This window comes from Barbatula barbatula (genome assembly GCF_947034865.1).
Source record: "Barbatula barbatula genome assembly, chromosome: 11".
In the NCBI taxonomy this organism is placed as follows: domain Eukaryota; kingdom Metazoa; phylum Chordata; class Actinopteri; order Cypriniformes; family Nemacheilidae; genus Barbatula; species Barbatula barbatula.
This window is the reverse complement of record NC_136774.1, coordinates 20,226,690-20,252,750: the sequence shown is the minus strand read 5'-3', so window position 1 is coordinate 20,252,750 and position 26,061 is coordinate 20,226,690. Positions and strand designations below refer to the sequence as shown.

At 36.7% G+C, this 26,061-nt stretch overlaps 2 protein-coding genes across 6 annotated transcripts; both read left to right on the top strand.

Annotated features, from left to right (window-relative positions):
- The first annotated feature begins 8,418 nt into the window (after nt 1-8,418).
- nexn (nexilin (F actin binding protein)) lies at nt 8,419-17,993 on the top strand. The gene is made up of 15 exons (XM_079466830.1): nt 8,419-8,613; nt 10,135-10,573; nt 10,710-10,901; nt 11,849-11,936; nt 12,060-12,208; nt 13,414-13,614; nt 13,707-13,886; nt 14,250-14,438; nt 14,809-15,000; nt 15,373-15,420; nt 15,832-16,026; nt 16,149-16,370; nt 16,499-16,687; nt 16,840-17,203; nt 17,358-17,993. Exons 2-15 carry the CDS (start codon nt 10,184-10,186, stop codon nt 17,369-17,371), a joined length of 2,613 nt encoding a protein of 870 aa, XP_079322956.1. The 5' UTR covers nt 8,419-8,613; nt 10,135-10,183; the 3' UTR covers nt 17,372-17,993.
- Nucleotides 17,994-19,210: 1,217 nt separating this feature from the next.
- mindy4 (MINDY lysine 48 deubiquitinase 4) lies at nt 19,211-25,279 on the top strand. 5 transcript variants are annotated; one of them, XM_079468230.1, is made up of 18 exons: nt 19,211-19,568; nt 19,719-19,838; nt 19,908-20,110; nt 20,210-20,465; nt 20,612-20,817; nt 21,654-21,712; nt 21,914-22,011; nt 22,090-22,206; nt 22,344-22,432; nt 22,691-22,792; nt 22,882-22,945; nt 23,036-23,101; nt 23,322-23,389; nt 23,471-23,534; nt 23,657-23,818; nt 23,893-24,073; nt 24,180-24,267; nt 24,374-25,279. In XM_079468230.1, exons 1-18 carry the CDS (start codon nt 19,509-19,511, stop codon nt 24,420-24,422), a joined length of 2,052 nt encoding a protein of 683 aa, XP_079324356.1. In that variant the 5' UTR covers nt 19,211-19,508; the 3' UTR covers nt 24,423-25,279. The 5 variants fall into 5 exon arrangements, 2 of the variants coding, with proteins under 2 accessions (XP_079324356.1, XP_079324357.1); XR_013787333.1 differs by having other exon boundaries at nt 19,243-19,568; nt 22,344-22,426; nt 23,981-24,073; nt 24,374-25,276; XR_013787334.1 differs by having other exon boundaries at nt 19,243-19,568; nt 23,981-24,073; nt 24,374-25,276.
- Nucleotides 25,280-26,061: the final 782 nt, after the last annotated feature.

Here is a 26,061-nt window from a genome sequence, read left to right as displayed (position 1 = left end):
GAAAAATGAAATTGTTCATCGCTTGATCAGAGAAATATTGTACTATTACCATTTCTGCTGAATTAGAGCAGTTAGTCTCAGCCGAGAACAGTAATGGAGCCCCTTAGCTGTTTAAAATTCAATGCAGTTCTCGAGATTTGCTTGTATAAAACGGTTGTTAATATATGGTAAGGTTTCACACAAAAAACAAAGCAGAAAAAAATGTAATGGTATTGATAACGTATTTCAATTGATAACATTCCGCCGAGAAATATTTTTTTTAGAAATATTCAACAAGTTCTTGCCACACAGTGGCGTTGAGGAAGCCTGCTTAACCAATCACGATCAAGGACTGAAACGTAGGTTTTATAATAAAATAGTCATATTTTTGCAGAAATGTTATTATTTATTTTTTAACTTTTAGATGTAGAACTGTTTGACTATTGCAGAAGAGCATGAAAAAATAGACCCACCCAAACGAAAATATAACAAACAAGCACTGTTTGCTGTTTTTCAGGAAATGGAATAAAATACTTTACTTTTTGAACGATTGCATACTGGGTTGTCAGAGTCAACAAATTTTTTTTAAATGCTTTTTATTGGTTAGATATTTGTGACAAACATAAAGGGTTATTAATAATAATGATTTAGGGAAAGAAAGAAAAAATAACGAAATTTGGTTACAAGGTTTCAGACGGACATCAGTGATATTCAACAAAACACAATGAGTAAGAGCTGGTTTTGAAATGTGATCATTTGCAGGCAGTAATAAAATAGTTCTGCAAATAAAATACCTCATCAAAATTTAATGGTAAAGATGGGTAAAAATTGTTGAGATAAAAACCGTTAATCTATTTATTGTCAAAAAATGTCTTAATGTTTGGTGCAACAAATTAGATTAGATTAGATTAGATTCAACTTTATTGTCATTACACATATACAAGTACAGTGTAACGAAATGTAGTTTAGGTCTAACCAGAAGTGCAATTAGCAAGTGCAGGATAGACAGTAAATAAATACAGAATAAAATATTAGGAAAATATTATACAGTGGGCATTGACTACAAAAATATTTTACAGTATATGTTCTATGAAAATATGACAGTAGGTATTTACTATGAACTATATATACAGATGGCTATATACTATGAACATTAATGTACAGGTGGCTATGAACAGATAATTAGACTAAACAATAGTGCAAGAGACTTAAGTGTGCATAAATTATTGACATTAGCTATTAAAGTTGCAATGCAATAGGTGAGTTAATGCAGTTGTTGAAGTTACAGTGCAGTGGATGAGTTATGCAGCTATTAAAGGTACGGTGCAGTATATGAGTTAATGCGGTTATTAAAGTTACGGTGCAGTATACGAGTTAATGCAGTTAATAAGTTGCAGTCCAGAAGATGAGTAAATGCAGTTAATTAGGTTACAGTGCAGTAGATGAATAAGTGCAGTAATTTAAGTTACAGTGCAATAGATGAGTAGATGCAGTTAATAGAGTTTCAGTGCAGTAGATAAGTTAGTGCAGTTATTGAATTTACAGTGCAATAGATGAGAAGATGCAGTTAATAGAGTTACAGTGCAGTAGATGAGTAAGTGCAGTTATTGACGTTACAGTAGATGCAGTTAATAGAGTTACAGTGCAGTAGATAAATTAGTGCAGTTATTGAAGTTACAGTGCAATAGATGAGAAGATGCAGTTAATAGAGTTACAGTGCAGTAGATGAGTAAGTGCAGTAATTTAAGTTACAGTGCAATAGATGAGTAGATGCAGTTAATAGAGTTACAGTGCAGTAGATAAATTAGTGCAGTTATTGAAGTTACAGTGCAATAGATGAGAAGATGCAGTTAATAGAGTTACAGTGCAGTAGATAAGTTAGTGCAGTTATTGAAGTTACAGTGCAATAGATGAGTAGATGCAGTTAATAGAGTTACAGTGCAGTAGATGAGTTAGTGCAGTTATTGAAGTTACAGTGCAATAGATGAGAAGATGCAGTTAATAGAGTTACAGTGCAGTAGATGAGTAAGTGCAGTTATTGAAGTTACAGTGCAATAGATGAGTAGATGCAGTTAATGGATTTACAGTGCAGTAGATGAGTTAGTGCAGTAATTGAAGTTACAGTGCAATAGATGAGTAGATGCAGTTAATAGAGTTACAGTGCAGTAGATAAATTAGTGCAGTTATTGAAGTTACAGTGCAATAGATGAGTAGATGCAGTTAATGGATTTACAGTGCAGTAGATGAGTTAGTGCAGTAATTGAAGTTACAGTGCAATAGATGAGTAGATGCAGTTAATAGAGTTACAGTGCAGTAGATAAATTAGTGCAGTTATTGAAGTTACAGTGCAATAGATGAGAAGATGCAGTTAATAGAGTTACAGTGCAGTAGATGAGTAAGTGCAGTAATTTAAGTTACAGTGCAATAGATGAGTAGATGCAGTTAATAGAGTTACAGTGCAGTAGATAAATTAGTGCAGTTATTGAAGTTACAGTGCAATAGATGAGAAGATGCAGTTAATAGAGTTACAGTGCAGTAGATAAGTTAGTGCAGTTATTGAAGTTACAGTGCAATAGATGAGTAGATGCAGTTAATAGAGTTACAGTGCAGTAGATGAGTTAGTGCAGTTATTGAAGTTACAGTGCAATAGATGAGAAGATGCAGTTAATAGAGTTACAGTGCAGTAGATGAGTAAGTGCAGTTATTGAAGTTACAGTGCAATAGATGAGTAGATGCAGTTAATGGATTTACAGTGCAGTAGATGAGTTAGTGCAGTAATTGAAGTTACAGTGCAATAGATGAGTAGATGCAGTTAATAGAGTTACAGTGCAGTAGATAAATTAGTGCAGTTATTGAAGTTACAGTGCAATAGATGAGTAGATGCAGTTAATGGATTTACAGTGCAGTAGATGAGTTAGTGCAGTAATTGAAGTTACAGTGCAATAGATGAGTAGATGCAGTTAATAGAGTTACAGTGCAGTAGATGAGTTAGTGCAGTAATTGAAGTTACAGTGCAATAGATGAGTAGATGCAGTTAATGGATTTACAGTGCAGTAGATGAGTTAGTGCAGTAATTGAAGTTACAGTGCAATAGATGAGTAGATGCAGTTAATAGAGTTACAGTGCAGTAGATGAGTTAGTGCCAGTGGCGGCTGGTGAAAAATATTCTCGGTGGGGCTGTGCCATACTTTTTTGTTTCCGTAACCATCGCAATAAAATTTAACACAAACTGCAGGACAGCAGTGCTCAGTGAAATAGTCAGTAATTATTTAATGCCAATATTAAAAAGTTGAGGCATTCGTACACAAAAACATAAACATCATGATGCACAAACACAAGCCTTTTATTTGCATTTAAACTGAACTTGTAAACAATTGACTATTTCTACATATAAGTAACATCTTTTGGAAAGGCTGTTGGTGCCATTGGTAGTAAATAGGCAACACAATATGCATTATGCATGCTGTCAGAACAGAGTGGAAAGTGGACAATAACATTAAATTATTATAAAGTTTATAGGAATTCTTACACTGTATAAAGGATGTATAATATAGAAATGGATATCAAGTGGCTGAACTCAAACCTTTGACTGGAAGAATAGCATAAAGTATTTTATGATCAAACTAAATGTAACTAATTGTTAATGTGCTCCAGAACTGCAACAATTAATTGATACAAAACATATATACAGTAATATTAGCAAACACACTATTAACATTTTTTACAGTACCATATATAACTGAATGATTTTTATGCTAAGGTCAACTATATACAAAGAAACGTGTGTGTGTGTGTGTGAAGCTACGGGAGAAGCCGCGCATATACTGCTTCCCTTTTTCGCTAGCCTGCTGTTTGATTGAGAGGTCAGGTTGATCTGGGCCCAGCTCTTTCACCCGAACTTTCTCCGACAAAGTTCTCCTCTCAAACGGATCTTGGAGGAGAGATTTCACCGAGTTAGGGTTGGGTCTTGGAGGAGTAACGTCCGCGCTCGCCATTGTCGTTTAGTAAAAATGGCGCCCCTAGAGCCCAGTCCTTATTTTATCAGGGCTTGGGGCGATAAAATGATCGCCCTTCTTGGATTCTATTTAAGAACGCTGATTGGCTAAATTTTATGTCATACATTCATATCTTAAATTAGCAATTGGCTTAACTGCTACATAGACCCGCCTCCTTGGGGCGCTTTCTCTATCGCCCCAGAGCTGATGAAGCGGTCAGACAGGCAGAGGAAAGGTTGCAAATATGATTTTGTATCATATTTTATATGTATTACTGGGTGCATTCCATATTTAAAACACACAAATATTGACATACTGATGTTTTTCTCATTATTATTACTATTTTTGTTTTAATTGTTTTAATTTTTTTTTTTTGTGGCTTAAGGGGGGCGGCGCCCTAGCGCCCTCTATTGGCCGGCCGCCACTGGTTAGTGCAGTTATTGAAGTTACAGTGCAATAGATGAGTAGATGCAGTTAATAGAGTTACAGTGCAGTAGATGAGTTAGTGCAGTAATTGAAGTTACAGTGCAATAGATGAGTAGATGCAGTTAATAGAGTTACAGTGCAGTAGATGAGTTAGTGCAGTTATTGAAGTTACAGTGCAATAGATGAGTAGATGCAGTTAATGGATTTACAGTGCAGTAGATGAGTTAGTGCAGTTATTGAAGTTACAGTGCAATAGATGAGTAGATGCAGTTAATAGAGTTTCAGTGCAGTAGATGAGTTAGTGCAGTAATTGAAGTTACAGTGCAATAGATGAGTAGATGCAGTTAATAGAGTTACAGTGCAGTAGATGAGTTAGTGCAGTTATTGAAGTTACAGTGCAATAGATGAGAAGATGCAGTTAATAGAGTTTCAGTGCAGTAGATGAGTTAGTGCAGTTATTGAAGTTACAGTGCAGTGGATGAGTAGATGCAGTTAATAGAGTTACAGTGCAGTAGATGAGTTAGTGCAGTTATTGAAGTTACAGTGCAGTGGATGAGTTAATGCAGTTAGCAAAGTGGTCCATTAGTGCAAATGAGCATTCAGTATAATATTCCTGGTGTGCAAGTGAGCAGTATAGAGTATCCAAATGCAACGCATTAGATTAGGCCACATTTCCTACATTTCACCAGATGAGGGAGATGTATTACTGAAGCAGCTAAAGAATAATATTATTAATCATCTCAGAGAAACCTGAGATCTTAATTCTTAAATTTATGCATTGATTTAAACATTTAAGTGATAACAGAAATGCACTGTTTCAGGTCAAGTACATACATACATAATTACATTTTTCCTAATCTTTGCAGCCACAAGACTCAAAGCTCTTTTATAGAAAGCACATACAAAGCATATAGAAAATTCTGTTTATATCAGAGTTTTAATCAAAAATGTTTTACTTTTTTTCAGATATTAACCAGGACCCACCAGTACTATAATCCAGACTAAGATCAAGATCATGTTTCATGGCCATAAAAACCATGACCACAGCATCAATTTGTATGTTGCTGTTTAAATACATCGTGGAAAATCCACATGTCATATTTCTATTTGGATCTCTGACACAGATCAGGACTTAATCATTGCACAGTTATTTGAAATTGATAAGTCAACGTCTTCTCTGAGCTCCCGGGCAGCCAGCCAGTTCTCATTTGTCACAAGCCTTAATTTAGCTTGGCTTTGGTACCTGATAGTGAAGACTTCAGCTATCTGTAAGCAGATATGCAGAGGAAATACAGCCCTCAAAAGTAGGAACGGATACTGTAATGTTGAGTGAACAATAGTTGAATGGGGCATTTATTGTAAGCTAAATAACAATGAGCATGCTTGAGTGAATTTTTTTGTTGCATGTTTCAGCAACTGTTAAAAAGTATTCAAGTCTTACAAGTTTCTCTTTCAATCCAACTGCACACTTTCCTTCCTGCCCAGTGTTTTGTAACATCGGCACCTGTTCTATTGTCGAGTACATTTCTAGACCAACAGCTGATTCGCAGGAGAGAGATAAACAGACAAACAGGAATGGCAAGAAAATAAGATTAAAAAACAGGAGGGGTTAGTTAAAAGTACAACTGGGACATTGTGTGTGACATCTGTCTTTTACAGGATAAAGTTTAAGACTAGTATTCAACCGATAAGCCTGGCATTAGTCTTTCTAACATGACTTTGTATTTTAGTCAAAACAATATTTCTGTGATTTATTAAACAAACATAATAGTTACATGATATTTGTCAGTTTTACAGTTTCATTAAAGGGATAGATCCCTCAAAAATGAAAATTCTGTCATTATTTACTAACCCTCAAGTTGTTCCAAACCTGTATACATTTCTTTGTTCTGTTAAACACAGAGAAAAATATTTGTAAAAATGTGAGCAATTTTCAGTTCTGGAAATAGCAGGAATCCTGCCATAGCAGGAAAAGTTACAATGGTAGTCAAAGGTGCCCCAGAACTAATAGCTTTTCTTCAAATTAACTGAATGATACAGTACACTATGTACTGTAGTCAGTGATGTCCTAGAACTGAAGATTGCTAACATTCTTCCAAATATCTTCCTTCGTCGTCTTCGCCAAACAAAGTTATTTAAACAGGTTTGGAACAACTTGAGGGTGAGCAAATTATAGAACTTTCATTATTGGGTGAACCATCCCTTTAAACAAAGTAAAGCAAAGATAAAGAATGTCTAAGAAATGAGAGCAAATTTATTTTTGCTGAGCATTTCGCAAAATGAAAACAGTAATTGACATCAGGGTTTCACTTTAATGTAAGATGATTCTTTTTTCTCACAAGTGGTCCTATTCCAAAAAATAGTGTGTGCATTACTTCTACTATAATAATCCAGTTCAAAGAAGCAGCTGGCTAAAAAAGTGTCACAGGTCATGACCTGAGGAAGTGCGAAACTCCCTTTCCTCCACCTGGACAGAGAGACCCTGCTGCAGTTCTGAACACTGCAGGAGAAGTGAGCTATTTTTAACACCTCCTCAAATCATGCACCTCTGAAAAAAGACATATAGCTTACACTCGCAACAAACTTTTTCGTCTTGTGTGTAAAAACATGTAAAGCCCTGGAACAAACATGGTGTGTTAATGTGAAAATAATAAAAATATACAATAATAACAAAGCAAATGCTAGGAAGGTGCTTAAATATCCAAGTTGAGAATAGAAAGACAGCCTTCAGTGCTGGTGCTGGTAAATATTAGAGAGCCGCGAGGGAAGCAGCAGTTTAAGCAGGACTTCAGGAGGTTAACTGTCTCTGTAGCTCTGATATCTTCCCACAGGTGGGACACTATTTTGGGCTCTACCCTTGTTGTCCCAATTGGTGTCCCAGAGTATTGCTTCGGGTGTAATATTTTAACATCAGGAATAAGGAAAATACATTTTAAAAGGAAGAGTGCAAGCTGTGTACAGAAAAGAAATGTCAGATTGATCTCTATAAAATAAAGTCCTTTTGGTTACCTTCTTCTGCTTTCATGGCAGGAGAAAATGAACACAATATTTGCATGACACTGCAAACATCTCATTCAATGCTTAAGGCTAATCCCCATTAAGCCTTCAGTACAAGTCTTCCCCAGTAAGTGCCAATGGTTTCCCCAGTCTAAAGAGAGAGAGAGAGGTGCATGCTGGGTAATAAGTTCAAGTTACAGTGCTGCCCTTCAGGTTGAAGGGGTTTGTACATCATTTGATAACATATGGATAATATATTCACGTTTACATGACTTTGCATGCTGGAGCACATGACACAATCTATTATGCATACTCAATTGTGAGTATGGTCAATTGTGTTCAGAATATAACAATAGTCATTACTTATGAGTACAATAATGCATAAATGATCTGTAAAATAGCATGAGAGCTGGTCATAGTGAATGGATGCTGTTGTCTCAGGTTGCCCATCACTATGGTAACAAGATGAAGATTTTTAGCATTAATACAATAATAAGAATCCAAATAATATACAGTAGTAACAATTACCTTAAATAATATATTATGTTTGAAATCTGGAGTGAGCCATTGAGGTGTCCGGGGTATCATACAACTCCATGTGTGATAAGTGGGTCAGAACTGAATGAACAAGCAACAAACTCTTAAGATAAAGCCCACTGGCTCGCACAGCCAACAATAGCTTTCCATGTAAACAAGCGCATGCTTATGTGGAAAATATAAATGAAAGCAAACAAACCTGATCAGTTTTTACGCAGCACATCTATTTATATACAAATCCCATCTCAACACAGACAATACAAGTATGATGCCTGTGCAAAAATAGTTGAATAGCTAAATACACTTATAACTGTTAGTACTTTACTGTAAATTTACCCCATTAATAATCACAGCTAACATAACGATTATACTGTCAAGATGGTTATAAACTGGTGTAAAAGTTTCTTACACTCAAAGATAAAGGGACATATGTGGTGTGACAGCTGAGGCTGTTGGTCAGTGGAGTGTGTGGAATGCGGTAGATGGAGAGGGGTAAAGTTATTTTCGTGGATAGCGCCCACCATTACTGAACTCCACTCATTTGACTCGGTGTCGCACGGGGAGAGAAGACTATACCCGGGAGTTTAGTTCGATAGTTTGACATATCATCGTCAAAGCCATTGCGAATTAGGATAACAAATCATATGAAAGACGTTGGGAGAGTGTCACTCTAAACAAGGTAGGATTTTGGGCATTCGATGAAGTTTTATCAACTAAGGCAATTGTGAGGGACACAAGATGTCTAAAGGGCCACAGGCGGATGGGCCTATATACCATATGCCAAATGGATGATACATTTGATTTTATTGGTTATTTTACAATGAAATAAAGTTAAGAGAAATGCTAAATACTTGATATAATGAATGTAGGCAACACATCATCTGCAAATGTTTAATCAAATCTTGTATTTGGTGTATTCTGGTGAAGTGTCATTTTCATGGGTGTCATCCAAAAACATTTTGTATTGAACAAAGCTCATCTTAGATGGTAAGATTGAGTCTACCAATGAAGTTGTTCATCTAGACGTGTATTCTATGTATGGCTATGATGTCAAAAATATAGACTGATGCACCCTTGTTGCCTAATATGTTACATGTGTATGGTATATTTGTTTTATATTGGGAGGGAAAAGGCCATTCTTTCTATGTCATTTCTAAAAAGTATGGTGAGGTCAGATGCGAGTTTTCCAGTGTCTTTGTTCATGAGATATGTGTCAACATATATAGCGAAGAAGAGTAAATATAATTAGCTGTAATGTACTTTAAGATATATAAGATTATACATGTAATATACCAGATACCAAAATTGTGATCTGCAGCATTGGCTAATCTTAACAGTTTTCTGGAATAATACCATTTTGACTGAAGATTAACATATGTGATTTAATAAAACTTCACATTAAATACCTATGACACAAATTGTCATGTAACTTTATATGTCGCCAATTTAGCCAACAAACTTTAAATCAGGAAACATTTAGAATTTTCGAACCATAGAAATTGTTTTTTTTAGTCAGAGGCCCCATGTGTGCTTGTGCCATCTGACTGCTGACCCCTTCTTAGTCTCAACTCATATCTCCTGGTAAAAATAGCCAATCACATGGCCCGACTGAGACTGGGGTTAAATTTAGGGTCTTCGTGTCTCATCAGGCTGGTGGTGGAGGACTCCCATCTGTTCTCCAAGACCACCAACTCTCCTTTGCAGTTCCTAACAGTTTTTTATGAGTAAATAAGAAAAGTTATTTTTAATTGTAGCTCTTTGGCGTAAGCATAACTCAACAAGAAAAAACACTGTGCACTGTGAAAAGTAAACATGCAGAGTTATACCTTAAGCTATTTAAGACTATAATTTATTTTCATAATCCGATTAAGATCTGATTGAGAAAATATTATTTAAATTACTTAAATACACTAATTCTTATAAAACAATTATACGTGGCAGAAGAACAAATTAATTCACAAACCTACAGTATTTCCAGTATCTGTAGTATCTCTCCTTGCTCTTTTTTACTTACGTGCACACTTTTATCTAAAGCAAAGGACAAAGCATTCAAGATATACATTTTTTATTATGCATGTTACCTGAGATTTGAACCGCCGGCTTTGAGCCTCATGCTTACCTGTTGACCAACAGGAGCATGCTCGGGGGGAAAATAATTTGCAATGCAATCCTGGTGATAACATCTTTCTCCCAATGTCAGCTTCATCTGACGTAAACAGGCCCCATCACTGCGTCTGAGAAACGACAACATGACTGAAGTGATGAGCATGGCGGGGGTGTCAACAGAAACGATGCATATAAATGAAACGGAAAACACAAATGACTTCGATGATGCTAATGAAACAGAGAACATGAGTGATGACAAAAACCATAAAGAAGAAGTCACAACAGGCTCAGTTGAATGTGTGACTGAAGAGGTGGAGATGAAGGATGTTGCAGATCAACCAAAGAACACAGCGTCAGCGGAGCAGGAGGAGCCCGCGCTGGAGACAAATACCACCGCCAGAGCGAGGAAGCGAGAGAGGGTTCATAAAACAGATGATGCAAACATCACTCAGGTGGACAATATGAACGATGTGGCTGATGAATCACATGACACAGATTTGACAAATATGTCAGATGTGGCATTTAAACAAGAGGTATGAGACTTGTTAAGTTTATATTTTAAATGGAAGTACATAAAATACAATAGTGACGTTGGACAAGAATTAGAAACATTCCATTTCTGTTTTACTAACAATCTCTATTATTTCCTTTTCACTCTCTCTTCTGAAGAAACTGCTTAAAACATCAAAGCCTATACAGAGGAGTTATGTACCCAAGTTGGGCAAAGGAGATGTAAAGAATAAGTTTGAGGCCATGCAGAAAGCTAGAGAGGAAAGAAACCAAAGCAGAAGTCATGAAGAGCAAAAGAAACGCAGGGATCAGTATGTTAAAGAGAGAGAACATATTCGCAGGAAGCAAATGGTCAGTACAGAAACCGTCCCATCAGCACCTTGTTTTGCTTCGGCTTGGCTTTTTTAACTTACTGTACAACAAGGGATGTAGGAACTATCTAAAAAGTGTGTAACTATCTAAAAGTGTAAAAAACCTTTCTAAAAACTGGTGTTATGAACACTGTAGAAGTTTTGGCTACCTATAATGTAATTTTTAAATACATTCAAATTGATTTTGATTAATCATTGATCAAATTTTTAAATAGTTAATTGAAATGACTTGTTAAGTCAATTTAATTTAACTTAAAAATATGAGGCAGCAAAAGCTTTTTACAGTGAAAAATGAGTGGGGGACATATCTCTCCACTTTATAATGGTTTCGACACCCTTGGTAATATTTGTGTCTTGATAGTCTCTAATTCATGACTCATTCACAATGTGGCAAATTAATATGAATTCATACAAAGTAAAAATTATTTAAAAAAGCAATAATGAAACTTCTACCTCAAACCCAACAGTCACTAGTGCAAAAGCAGACTACTAAAGCAAACGAAAGATATCATGCAAATTCCTAACAATTATCTGTCTTGTAAAATTATGATGAATTTCTGTGAGATGGGGTTGGTCTTGAGATTAATGATGTTTGTGCTTGTTATATTTAACCAACACTAGAGGCACCAATTTAGCCTAATTCTAAGCATTTAAAAGAATATACACAGACCTTCCTACAAAAATCCTTTGATCGGTATAAAACACCATACACGAATATCGGTAGTGCCCATCTTCTGCATGCACGGTCTACTGATCCTCTGCCCCGTTGGATATGTCACATTGGATGGCCCAATCAGCATCCTCCCTGTAGGTCATATGTGCCTCTCTTACGAGGATTAAGATCTGCTAGGCTTGCTACGACCAACATGGTTTCTGATCCTGGATAAAACGCCTAATCTCACAACCACTCTGTCTGATCCTCCACAGATAAAGGAACTTCTCGCCTCCAGTGATGAAGAGGAGGAGGAGGTGAAGCCGACCAAGATAGAGAAATCATACGTTCCCAAGATTACAGGTGGGCACAGTGAGATACACTGTAGGTGGGATGTACATACATTCGGAGAGGTATTGAGAAGTAATCATTCTGAGAATGCTTTAATCCTGTCCTTGATGCCAGCTGTCGGTTTTCTGTCCCTAGGCAGCGTAAAGGGCAAGTTTGCAGAGATGGAGAAACAGAGGCAGGAGGAAGAGAGGAAAAAAACAGAGGAGGAGAGAAAGAAGCGGACCGCACAGGAGGCTATTGAGAAAGCAAAGATACAGAAAGAGTTGGCCAAGAAGGCACAGGCGGTGAGTTTGTAAAGGATGGTTTTAATGTAACCTGGAAGTCAGTTGCATTGATACATCTACTATTAGAAAATCTGCAGCAAAAGTATCTATAAGCACTCAGGTAATCCCCTTCTGTCCTGTTTTAAATCCTGGCAGAATTAGATTTACATTAAATTTATGCATTTGGCAGACACTTTTATCCACAGAGACGTTTTATCAGTATGTGTGTTCTCTGGGCATGGAGCCCACAACATTTTACGCTGCAAAATAATGCTCATCAACTGAGCTACAGAGAGTCAAAGTCAAATCAAAATCATGAATGTAAATCTTGTAAAATCAAACACAATATTTTACTTTATGAATATAATACTTAGATTTATGATCACATCATTTACACATTTATAAAAACAAATAACACACATAAAAGTGAACAATCTTGGATGAGATTTCTTTAATCTCAACATGATATAAAATGTTAAACAAATAGAAATGCTTCCTGGAGTCTCCTGCATTTCAGATGTTTCCCATATTTATTATTTTTATTATGTACTATATACTTTTAATTGTATTTACTATACCGTCTACATTTATTTTACAGCTCCATACTCTTATATATTGTCTCAATTGTTTCAATTTTTTCTCTTATCCAATACGACACATTTTACAAGACACACAACTGAGAACTCCATCAAACATTGTTCTTTAAAAGAGCAATCTCTTGAGCAAGGACATTCTCCTCTGGGTGGTTGTCGGGCATGCTACAAAACAGTGAAAGCATAGTACAAAATCATATTTTAGATTTCCATGTTTTGTAAATAAAAGTGTAGGAAGCCATGTTTGGTTGTTGTATATACAGTAGAATGATTACTTGGATTGATCTCCAAATGGCCATTCATTCTGGAGCCAGAGTTAACAAGCACAGACAACATGTGACTGGCAACTGTTTCCCACACCACTTGTAGACTTTGCTCATGGACTGAATTAGCAGTCTCATATCTCGCTCTAGTATGACACAAATGGAAGCAACTGCGCCAAAAGAATGTCCTCTGCTGTCAGGCCTTATCTGAAACCTGTCTGAGTGTTTGTCTGGGGCTGAAAAAATGTGAAAGCAGAATTTAAATCTCAAAAGTGAAAACCTGAAAACCTGAAATAACAATGATGAGACTGGTCTTTGTGTAATGGTTTATTGATAATTAAAAAATGATGTACTGTATTTCAAATCACAGGAAGGTGATGACAGTCTTTTGGTAAGAGTGGTGCCAGCAAAAGCGCAGAGACAACCAGGAAAGATGAAGGTCAACTTTGAGGACATAGAGAAAAACCGCGAGGAAGAGTTAAAGAAGCGTGCAGAAGAGGAGAAGAAGCAGAGATACGATGAGAACAAAAGGTCTTTCCGTGAGGCAAAGAGACGCTCTATTGTTGAACAGGTGAATGATCGGGTTATACATGAAAACCTTATGCAATGGCCTTGTGCAAACACATAAAGATTGTAAAATTACATTTCTATCTTATTTTAAAGCTGGACGATACAGAATCTCCATCTAAAGGGAAGGATCAGGTGACCCCTGGCAAACTACGCATGACCTTTGAAGAGCAGGAGAAAGAGAGACAGGAGCAGCAGAGAAAAATGGCAGAAGAGGAATCCAGACGCAGATTGGAGGAGGAGAAAAAAGCGTTTGAGGAGGCCAAGATGGGCATGGTGGGTATTTTTTTAAATTAGATGGAGATGCTGGGGCAAGTTGTCACACCTCTTTGTTTCAATAAAAATAGTCATTATTGAATTTAAACATATCTGACAAGCATTAAAAAAGTGAAAAAGTGACAAACTGCCCCAGCCTTCAGTAAAAATATGAAAAAATTAGGATAGAATTTGCACACATTTGTGCCATTGGACTCAAAACATTAAAAAATGTGTAACAGCGTCTGTGTCAACAAGAACTGTATTGTTTCACCTAGTGTTTCACTGTTTCAGTGTAATGTCCGGGAAATGACAATTACGCTACTGAAATTTTGACAATTGTATATGAATATATAAATTATAATAACATAATCTTGATCACAGGTCGAGGATGATGACGAGAGTAAGATCGTCCAGGGAGAGAAGGAAGAATTTAGGCCTGGTAAGCTGCGCCTCAGCTTTGAGGAGGTAGAAAGACAGAGACTTGAAGAGGAACATAAACGTGTGGAGGAAGAAAGAAAAAGACGCATTAAAGAAGAAAGGGAGGCATTTGCAGAAGCCAGAAAGAGCATGGTCAGTCCATGCATTTACACAAAACTACTCAAAACCAATATGGCAAGAAATACTATTCTTTGAACTGCTATCACACACTTTATAATGTATATATATTAGATGCTAATGCAATCATATATTGCAATGTAATGTATATTGATATACATATAAATAAACTGTACGTAAACACATCTCACTGTTTTTTAGATATAAATAGCTTTACAAAACACGCAAAAGGTCATAGACAGTTCTTACAGTATGATTTAAAGGCAACGCATACTGTACATTCAAAAGATAATGTTTGCTGACTTAGTACAGTAATACATCATAGCTGGAAGTCAAATCAAACTCAGACACTAACTTTTCTCAAACCTAATGTGTTCACTGTCAGATTGTAAATGATGACGATGACATCCTGCTGGCCATGATCAACTCAGACGGGGCCAAACCTGGGAAGCTGGCCATCAGCTTTGAGGATCTGGAAAGACAGAGACAAGAAGAAGAGCAGAAAAGAAAAGAAGAAGAGGCCAAGAGACGTCTGGAAGAGGAGAAAAGACTTTTCGCAGAAGCTCGCAAAAGCATGGTAGGACCACGAGATGTTTTAAAGTGTCTGTTTGCATGTAGTGTTAATGTTCTGCACTAATTCATATGGCCATACTTAGTCATAACAAGTAGGCTCATATTTAGTATATTGCATAAAGGAAATTATAGTTTGGAGTATCGGAAAACATGGTGTTGTACACATACTTTGTACTGCATGTTTTGTAATGCAATCTGCCTATATATTTATATCATATGAGCACATGTTGTCAGCGAGTTTACAACTGCTAACCAGTTACAGAGCTCTAATCAAAACAATGAATTGCAATCGTGAACACGTGTTTAAAACTTCAGTGTGCTCAAATGATATAAATGCACTGCTTGTTTGTTACGCTTTTCAAATTGTGTCTTTAAGAGCCCAGGACTGGATCAGGATAATATGACTGCATATGGAGATAAAGAAGTAAGAAAGTTTTAAGTTAATGATAAAATAAAACAAATAAAATAAAGGCACATTTTCTTTGCTGCTCTTATGCACGGATTTGCAGGTTTGGTATTGGCTTCAATATAGTCCAAGCACACCAATGCAACACCAATGTGAACGACTGACTGAGCAATATTGTTGTATTGCTTAAAAATGAATATGAACTTGTTTTTCTGTTATTTTTACCTGTTTCTTCATTTTGTATTTTCGCAAATAAATGCTAACAGAAACTGTGTTTTCCTTAACACATAACTAGAAAATTCAGAAAAACTGAAAATAATTGTCTCTTTTTTCCGCGGCTGTATATGCTGTGATGTACACCATGATATGATGTCCATGCAATTGAACTGAAGGGTTTAAGGCTTAACCAAGCTTTGATTTTGGGCATAGATACAAGATGATGAGGGTACTCTGGTACGGACAGAGTCACAGGAAGCAATGCATCCTGGGAAACTGGAAATCAACTTCGAAGAGATGCTAAAGATGAAAGAAAAGGCACAGAGGAAGCACAAAGAGGAGGCCAGACGCATGAAAATGGAAATGGAGAAGAAGGAGTTTGAACAGCTGCGGCAAGAGATGGGCGAGGTAAAAACTTGAATATTCAATTTGGTATTTCAACATAAAAAAAATCAAGCTGTAAAGTATGTTTCCTCAAACTACACAAAACTACACGCGAGACGGAAATTACGGAAATGTTTTTTTTTTAGGATGAGATTAATGAAAGCACTGAGGTGGTGAGCGCCGAATACGAAGAGCTGACAAAGCTGAAGCGGGCCGGCTCCATCCATGCCAAATCCCTGAAGTCCAAGTTTGAGAAGATAAAGCAGCTCACGGAGGAGGAGATCCAGAAGAAGATTGAGGAGGAAAGAGCACGGAGGAAAGAAATCGATGAGAAGATCAAGGAGAGAGAGGCAGAGCGATGTCAGGAGGTAAGGTCACGCTTCTCGCTAAAGACACTTCACACTTAAAAATCATATTTTCTTTGTATTCCATGAGAAGCTGCATGCTAACATGATTACTGAATATTTTGAAAGTATTTCGCAACTTTATTCCACAGGATGACAACGAGGACAAAACAACGCCAGCTAAAGTGGAGGACGCCCCATTCAGACAAAAAGTGGACATGCGGGCGCGGTTCGAACAAATGGCAAAAGCCAGAGAAGAGGATCAAAAGAGAAAGATCGAAGAGCAAAAGTTACAGAGGATGGAGTTTGAACAACAAGAGATTGACGCTGCTCTTCAAAAAGTAAACCTCTCCTGGGCTGCTTTGTTTAAAAGCTAACTGCCAGGACATGATGGCAGCACTAATGCATGACCAAACCGCATGTGTGCGTCAGCGTGTTATTTCTATTGTTTCGCTGTTTTACCCAACTGAGAAACACTGTCATGTGTCTTCAGAAAAAGGAAGAAGATGATGAAGAGGAAGGTAGCATCATCAACGGTTCTGCAGCCTACGAGGACGAAGAAGACCACGCCAGGTCGGGTGCACCGTGGTTTAAAAGACCCCTAAAGAACCAGTCGGTGGTTGACGCAGAGCCTGTACGATTCACGGTAAAGATCACAGGAGAACCCAAACCCGAGGTCACCTGGTGGTTTGAGGGTGAGCTGCTGCCAGATTCGGAAGACTATCAGTACATTGAGAGAGGGGAGACCTACTGCCTGTATCTACCAGAAACCTTTCCTGAAGATGAAGGAGAGTACATGTGCAAAGCCGTCAACAGCCGAGGCACGGCCGCCAGCACCTGCATCCTCACCATTGAAAGTAAGCCGCATTACGTCTCCACTAACCACCTGCATGCTGGTTCCTCTTGTGCCGTCTCTAACCTGGAACGAATTGCACGCACCTCTTCCGCTTGGTTTCTCTTATACTTGTTAATGAAACTGTATCTTCTTCCTTCCTGTCTTTCTCTTTCCAGCTGAGGACTACTGATGATCTCCTTCTCAGAAACTTTCCCAGACTTTTTTTTTCACTTTTGTAAAAGTTCATTTCTCATGGTAGGGCCAAAAACCGAGGAAGGAGCGGTATATCTGTTTTTGCCATTCCTCTGAAAGATACGCTCAATGATTAAGTGCAATCTGTTGTTTACATAAGATGTTGCACTCACGGTTGACAGAGAAACCGGGATGAAGTTGCGCCAAAACATTGTTCCCGTGATCATAACCGAAAACTGCATAACGTAACTGGAAAATAATAGAGTACAGTAGTCTGTACAAAGTTTACCCACTAAACCCTGAGGAAGAATTTCATACCCATAAAAAAATGAATGAATGAGACATATTGCTTAAGATTGATTCTGTATTTGTTTTAGTCTTCCTGTAGAGGGGGCTACTGTGGCATCTCTTTTTGTTAAATTCCGCACCTCTTTTCAGGCTCAGATTTCTTTCCACTTTGTGATTTGAGTATTGCAAGTTTTTAATTGAATGTACACATGGAGCTTTAATATCCCCAGATGTAGTGAGTAAATGTAATGTATGAATAATAGTCAATTTAGGTGATTTTAGGTAAAACATCTGTGTAATGTGCAACATTATAATAAAATCAATAAAACCTCAGTTGTTGTTGACATTATTTTGACTGCACACGATTTACATGATTGTACACAAGTGATATATAATAAAGGCATTTAGTTGGAGTCTTCGACTGGTTCTGACTAGGGATGCACTGATATGTACATTTATGGCCGATAATTCTTTATCATTGAAAGTCGATAACCGATATATGGACAATATACAGTATCTAAATATGAATATTAAATTGCTTAACACTGAAACAAAAGGCAAAATGTGGACCACTGCTTTTATCTGAAAACATTGACTTTAGAAAACAAGGTAACCCTTAGTTCTCTTTTTCCCCCCTTTAAATCATGTACCAAAGCCTACTTAACACTATTTAACAGTTCTTTAACCTTCAGACTTTTCTGGTACATTTTATATTTAATAATCAAATTATAGATGTTCTTCCAGAGCAACCCAGATAAATGTTCTTTATAGTCACGTGTCCAACATGTCTCGAGCCAGATAGCATTCAGACAACAGTTCAAACAATATGCTTTTGTTCCTATAATGTACACATTTATAAATACGTTATCTACTGTACCTACATCAAAAATATTTAGCTAATATCAGTAAGTGAATGATCACGACAGAAAGACAGAACTGTACTGTATTAAAAATGTGAGCAGCGTGCAGCTGAAGAAGTTTAATCGGAGGAAACGAATTATCGGCTATAATATATCGGCCTAAATTGTATTATCGGCCGATAACCCATAACATAAAAAATGACAATTTTTGGCTGATACCGATTGGCCGATAATTTATCGCGCATCCCTATAGTGCTGAAATGTTTTTTTTTATAGTGAAACATGCATGATACTGTGGCCATCTCTTCTTCTTTTTCATTTCCTCTTTCATATTTTCATTTATAAAAAGCAAAAAGGCAAAATCAGAGAACAGACTAATTGAAATCTAGACATTGACATAAATAAAAAAGACCTGGCAATATGCACGTGAATACGTGAATGGCTAACTTGGTCCAACATGTTCCTCTTTGCAAACCATAACGAAATAAACCAAAAATGTCTATAGTTTTAAAAAAACATTCATAATCAAATATGTTCTTAAGAATAACACCAAAGCAAATATATATATATATATATATATATATATATATATATATAAAATAAATGTGGATATGTAGGCTACCTAGGCATGACAGCAAAATATCGCGATATTTTGTTTCCCTACGCAGATCGGTCTGACGTTGAAACACATCCACAAGGAGGCGCACATGTTTCACTCTTCCATTCATAACAGTCTGCTGGTTACCATAGCAACAAGCCGAAAAGCTAGACCGCTAGTTAGCAAATGTCGCCTGCTATCGTTACCTTATACATCCCCAAACAACAGCACATAACATTTAAAATATCCGGCCCGAATACACCGTAACGCCTTGTAGACCCAAAATATGATTCGATTCGTGTGAAGTTTGTTGTCGTTTAATTAGTATTTTGCCTACTTGTTAGCGTGCTATCTCATGCAACTCATGACCTGCTACTTTGTGACTTACGATGGGGAAATACGTGGAAGATTTGTCTGCGTCTCTCGTAAGGGAGTATCTCAGTAGAAAGGTGGGTGACAAATAGTTTTTCTTAAATCTTTAATATTCAGCTGGCTGGGAGAATGGCTAACTATACCGTTTAAACACGATGTGATGTTAATACAGTGCGGTTTAAGGTGTTAAAGACATTTGATGGGTTCATCTGCAAGTTTTCTTGTAGGGCCTGAAGAAAACCATCGCTTGCATGGACGAAGAGCTTCCGCGAACTAACTCAAGCATCAATAACAGATCAGATCTCTGCAGAATACTTCACCTCGAAGGCCTTTACAAGAAAAATAAGGTACCATTGAATTTTAGGTAACATTTTAGGTCAAATAATGCAGTTCAGACATATGCATTTGTGCTTCAGGCTGAAGAACGTCCCTTGAAGTCAATGTTGGAGATTATTGTGAAGGACAGGTTAAGCGAGGGAGACAAGACCAGACACCATCACCATAGTGACAGTCAAGCTCATCCATCAGAGCAAACCACATCCAGATCTGCCTTCGACATGCCAGACAGTGTCGAAACCGATGCAAGTTTTATGGAATCTCTCCAGTGTGACATATCAAGGTACCTTTCCATGTTTTACATACCTGTACGCCTAATGTCAGTTCATATCGTTGTCTTACATTTTAAGACCTGTTGTTGCTAAGGAGATTTTTTTTTCAGGTTATCTGAAACCAACCTGTCACAGGTTAATCTTTCTCGAACATCTTCTGAAAAGACAAGCAAGACCCTCCCCAGCTTTTCCGCTTCCCCTGAGAGGAGTGTGTGTTCTTTGTCTTCTGGCCAGGATGGTCTCAAAACGGTGATAAAAGAGGGATTTTACTCTGAGAAAAAGGTTCAAGACCCAGACAGCCGGAAGAACAGAGGCAGCAGAATGAGACGAGGCATTATGACAGGTCCCATAGCCAGCTCCTCGCAGGTGATGAATGCTGCTACTTGTTTTAGACTTACCTGGTAATTTGTCTCTGACATCACACAGATTTAATCGAGTCATACATTAAAATTGGCATTTAATCAGTGTTTCAATATAGAAAGCATTGACAAAGATTTCATTTTTTTTCATAGGAATGTAACAAAAGACGCCTATTTCGAAAGTCATCGGGTTGTTCGTCTGTCTCGGCCACAGAGGATTGTAAAGACACGACATTCTGGACTAATGGTCTCAGTACTACACATATAAAGTCTAATCCATCGGCCTTTCTTGAAGATGAGAATAGTGGAGATAGTAATGGACTTCGAAAGATCCCAGGAGTCAAGACACAGCATCGCTTGTGAGTTTCTTTAGATTAGATTAGATTAGATTCAACTTTATTGTCATTACACATATACAAGTACAGTGTAACGAAATGTAGTTTAGGTCTAACCAGAAGTGCAATTAGCAAGTGCTGGATATACAGTTAGAATAAATACAGAATACAATATTGATAAAATATTATACAGTTATGAAAATATTTTACAGTAGGTATATACTATGAACAATATATAGAGATGACTATATACTATGAACATTAACACTATGAACATTAATGTACAGGTGGCTATGAGCAGATTATAATTTAGACTAAACAATAGTATTTTTATGCTGCAATTCAGAATTTTTGGTTTCCCACAAAACATTTTATTCAGAGCTTGGAGTAAAATACAATTCTGTCATGATCTTCTCACCCTTATTTTCTTCTGCTATGAAATTTGTAAATTGTAATAACTGAATGTTTAATGGAACCCATTCATTTGCATTTAGGAAAAAACGTACAGCCAGATGCCACTGCATTTTATACACTGGACCTTTAAAAGGTCTTACTTGATTCTTGTTTTAATTTTCTTATTTTGGGTGAGGGTGAACTATGCCTTTAACAAAAAGTAACAAATCAATATCAAGTTATCACAAAAGGATCAAGTCCAAAAGAGCTAAGCCATGTCTGGGAAACCTGATTTTATCAGAAATTGGTTTTAAAATGTTTAAAGTCAAACGTTTGTTGTTGACCTTGGGTGATAAGACATTTACATTGATTAAAAACAAGGCCTAGCTAAGTGCAACGGTTGCTATTCATGCTCATCTGCAATATGTCAAGTTTGTGATTATTGACTTGTATTTTTTCCTCTCCAGAAAGAATTCAGCACCCAACCCAAAAGTGGATGAACTCCATGTGTTGGAAATGGTTTTGGGTAGTGTACCTAAATTTCCTACTGATTACATTTTGTACATTGGATCGTAGCCAATTCAACCACAGAACGCTTTAGTGAGTGTTGTGTAACCTTAAAAAGCTTAGTTGTTTTCTAAAACATGATGCGAAGGTTTAGCGGCAGCTGGACACCTGCTTTAAAATCTTCAAAACATTCGATCTTGAGCACTTTAAAATCTTACAGATGACATTGAGAATGAGGACAGCCTATTTGATGTTTCTGAATCATCTGTGCCAGAACTTCGTTTGGACAGGACTCCAATGGACCAGAGAACAGCCACTGTAAGCACATTAACTTTGTTCAACCTTAATCTCTTATATCAACCCAGTCTGGTATGACATCTCTTCTGGTTTATTTAGGCTCTGAAGGAAATCCTCTTTGGTTCACCTATGGCTTGTTTCACTGAGGAGTGGAAACAACAGAATTTGACCTTTTCAGATATTCCTGATTTGAAATACGGGATTGTACAAAAGAAGGTATTGTATTCCAGTTATCTTCCAAATTGTTTGTTTTATTTACAGTAGTGATTGACGTTATAACCATACTGTGTGTATATATATATATTTTAAATTACATTCAGTATATTTGTTTGCGTCTATGTTTTCATCTCTAGGGAGGACCCTGTGGAATACTCGCAGCAGTTCAGGCCTGTGTTCTACAGACGCTCCTGTTTGAAGAATCCAGCAATGGCGCATCGTACGAGTATGCATCAAGCATCTTTCATGTTCGGCTCATTCTGTTGTTTGTAGAGATCAGATATTAGTTTCAGCCTTAATATTTGAACTCCCTAAATCATAATCAAGCTTACATTTCTAAAATATTTACATCCTGGATGGATTATTACCAATTAGTTTAGCTTGTTATTCATAAGACAGTGGCGGTTGAGGTCGACATGAACATTTTCATTGATTCAAAATCTCAATTAGTTGTCTTTTAATTAAATTTGTTTCAAATTCCCAGGAGATTGCAGGTATCAAATATTGCAAGAACAAAATGTTTATCTCAGGCTTTGGCCGGCATACTGTGGAGAGCCGGGGACATGAAGAGAGCCACTGTAGCAATGTAAGTGTGTCACACATATTGAATTATCATTAATATTCATTGAACAGTCATTCATTTTTTAACCATGACATACGTATGTCTCCACACAGAAATACAGGAAGAAATCTTTTCAACCCAGCCGGACGCTACAAATCAGATGGTATTTTAGAAATGGTGAGAGGATTCTTGATTTCTATGTTGTTTTTATGATTGCATATTTTTTATTATTGATGTATGTATTTTGGGGTTTTCCACATACCTTAGGTAACACGTGTCACTGTTGAGACCTTGGATACTCTCACATTGGTTCTTGAACAGCATGTTCGACAGGTATGTTTGTGTTTGAGTGAATGTTACACACTTCCTGTTTTCATAATGTCCTTTGTTTCTATTCTTAGTAGAATATGATTTGTTTAAATAAAAATGAAATTTATAAGGATGGTTTATATCTGAGCAAGTGTATTTTAAACATACGGTGCAACCTAAGACATGTTTACCTTGTTTATATTTCCTTATTCGATTGATGATAAGTGTTCTGTTTTCCTCACAGTTCGAGACGGGTCCCTTCGGCTGCGTTCTGTTGACCATCTCTGTCATTCTCTCCAGAACTATTGCAGCGTATGTTTGCAGCTCTTTTACTCTCTACTGACTGTTGTGTAAGTATGTTGATGTAAAATATTTATGGTCTGTGTGTTACAGTGTACGAAGTGACATGGATGTGCCAACCTCTACTCTGATTGGGGCCCATGGCTATTGCACACAGGTTTTCGCACATTAATTCTATGCTTAAAGATTTTCAGTGATTTTTTTGTGTGCAAACAAGTGTTTGTCTTTTATGATTTCTTTCCAATAAAGTCTTTTATTTTGCTTTTCATGTTTCATAAGGAACTGGTCAACCTTCTGCTTTGTGGACAGGCTGTTTCAAACGTCTTTGATGACGAAATGAAGCTTGATTCTGGAAATGGAAATTTTACACTTCTGAAGGGAATTAAAACACGTTGTAACATCGGGCTGCTGTCTTTATTCGAACACTATAATATATGCAAGGTAACAATGCTTTTAATGCTCGATAATTTATACTGTAGTCTTGCGTGTACTGAACTGGACTTGTCTTTGTGAAGGTTGGATCTCACCTGAAATCTCCCACGTTTCCAGTTTGGGTTGTGTGTAGTGAGAGTCATTTCAGTGTCCTCTTCTCTCTCTCTGAAGAACTGGCAGCGGACCAGCGGAAAAAGGAAGAGTTTGATTTGTACTATTACGATGGGCTGGCCAACCAGCAGGAACCCATTAGATTGACTGTCTGTGAGTGACTTATTTTGGTACACGAAAAAACAAACATATTTTACACACTTGCACATTAAGAGTTTGTGATGAGTCTGTAATGAAAGGCTTCTGTGTCTCTGGACAGATCCAGATGGTGCTGTTTCTGTAGCTGCTCAGAAGGATTATACAGACAATGATCTTATCCCTCCATTGAATCTCTGCATCAGGACCAAGTAAGTTCATTTATTAGTGCTTGGAATCTCAGTTTTTGTAATTGTTGATATTGTGAGATAGCAATAACATGTAGATATGAATCTATTAATCAAATATGTTTTACAGATGGCAAAATGCAGTCATTAGCTGGAATGATAGTGAACCCATTCTTTGATCGCTCCTGTGTGATTTTATCTGGTCAAAGAAAGTCAATACATTTTTTTTAAATGTGTTTGATGAATTTGGTATTTGTTGCTTTATGGGGCCTGTATTATTAAATTGTTATGGGGCCTCTTTTATCTGGTTGCCAGGTTGCCATTCTTAATATTTAAATTATTTTCATATGTTTGCTGCCTTGTGTTGTGCTTTGTTACTTGTTGTATATGCAAACAGAATTCAATATTCTTTACAAACCCGCCCTTCTCCAGGTGTGTACACCAACTTTTGGAAAACATATTTTTAAGTCTTTCGACCTTAAACTCAAATTAGATAATAAGTGATGCATTACTGATCTATTACATGTAAATATACAGTAATCATTACATTAGACATAATGAATGGTGAAAAAAATTGCTTTAGTTTGCTTTAACAGATCTTTAAAGTTCTATCAAATAGCGTCATCAGTTGTGCACTAAATCTGAATGTTTTCTTGTGTATGATGAATATAGATGATGATGACAGATTATGTATACATAAACTTTATTTCACTGAACTAGGATTATTTTTCTAAGATTATCACAACTGTTGCATGTAAGTTGCCTAATAAAGAAACATCAACATTTAATTTGGCAAATGTTTGTATGTATATCACATGTTAAAAACTGCTGCCTACTGTATCTAGCCTTAATAGGACAATGGTTCTTTAGCCTTTGAAATTATGTACCGTAGAGTTTACTATGCAAATTGTGGAATGACACAATTTATACACAAAACATCGCTTTTTAAAATACATCTTGCTCATTTGTTCTTATTTTCCAAGAGTGCTTATTAAGTATGTTTCATGATAAAAAATAAAGTCCATTTGAATCTATGAGTCTTGAATCCAGTCTGTACTTGCGAACATGTTTTCCTGCTAATCAAGTATAAATTGCAACACCAATAGATTACAAACGCACATGCATCTGGAATATTTCCTGGCAAAAGTATTGAAAACATCTGAGTCTTATATTAAATCATTCACTGTCTTTTCTTTCCTCACAGTTTATTTGCATCAGACCAGGCCAAGAAATAGCTGTGGGAATCACAACAACATTTGTGTTATAAGGTCAAACCATAGAGGGCTGCTTTATTCAAACTCAGTTTGTTCAAAGCTATATATATATATATATATATATATATATTAAAAACCGTTAAAAGCCTATTTTTGTATTTTGTACATCATGTATATTAAGTTAATTATATTGAAAACTGGAAAACCTTTAGTGCATATGTTTATAAAACAGGTTGGATTCAATTTGCACGTCAGTGTCAGGATTCAAACTGTTCTCAGGGTGTCACTGCTGTGCTAAAAACCTAATCTACGAGATTGTGCCTATGTGTCAGGTTGATTTTCGTTTACATTCTTTCAATTACATAGTCGATTAGTTCAAAATAGTGCAGACAGTAAATATTTGATTATGTTTATTATGTGTTATGGTATTGTAAGTATGTTTAAAGAATGACAATGGTCCGATCTCCGACGGACCCGATCATTTTATAAGGGGCCATCTGGCATTTATTTTTAGGGTCTTGATATCGGAACACTTTCCACCCACGCAAGATGATGTCATAAATACAGAAAGTTTCGGTCGTTAACCCACCACGGGGATCATAAC

Excerpts from the sequence above, each read along its gene's own strand:
- nexn (XM_079466830.1), top strand. The coding sequence starts at position 10,184 with ATGACTGAAGTGATGAGCATGGCGGGGGTGTCAACAGAAACGATGCAT. Across the intron at positions 15,421-15,831 it reads CTGCATATGGAGATAAAGAA|ATACAAGATGATGAGGGTAC; the intron begins GTAAGAAAGTTT and ends TTTTGGGCATAG. Across the intron at positions 16,027-16,148 it reads TGCGGCAAGAGATGGGCGAG|GATGAGATTAATGAAAGCAC; the intron begins GTAAAAACTTGA and ends TTTTTTTTTTAG.
- mindy4 (XM_079468230.1), top strand. The coding sequence starts at position 19,509 with ATGGGGAAATACGTGGAAGATTTGTCTGCGTCTCTCGTAAGGGAGTAT. Across the intron at positions 20,111-20,209 it reads CTCCAGTGTGACATATCAAG|GTTATCTGAAACCAACCTGT; the intron begins GTACCTTTCCAT and ends TTTTTTTTTCAG. Across the intron at positions 22,433-22,690 it reads AGCAATGGCGCATCGTACGA|GAGATTGCAGGTATCAAATA; the intron begins GTATGCATCAAG and ends TCAAATTCCCAG.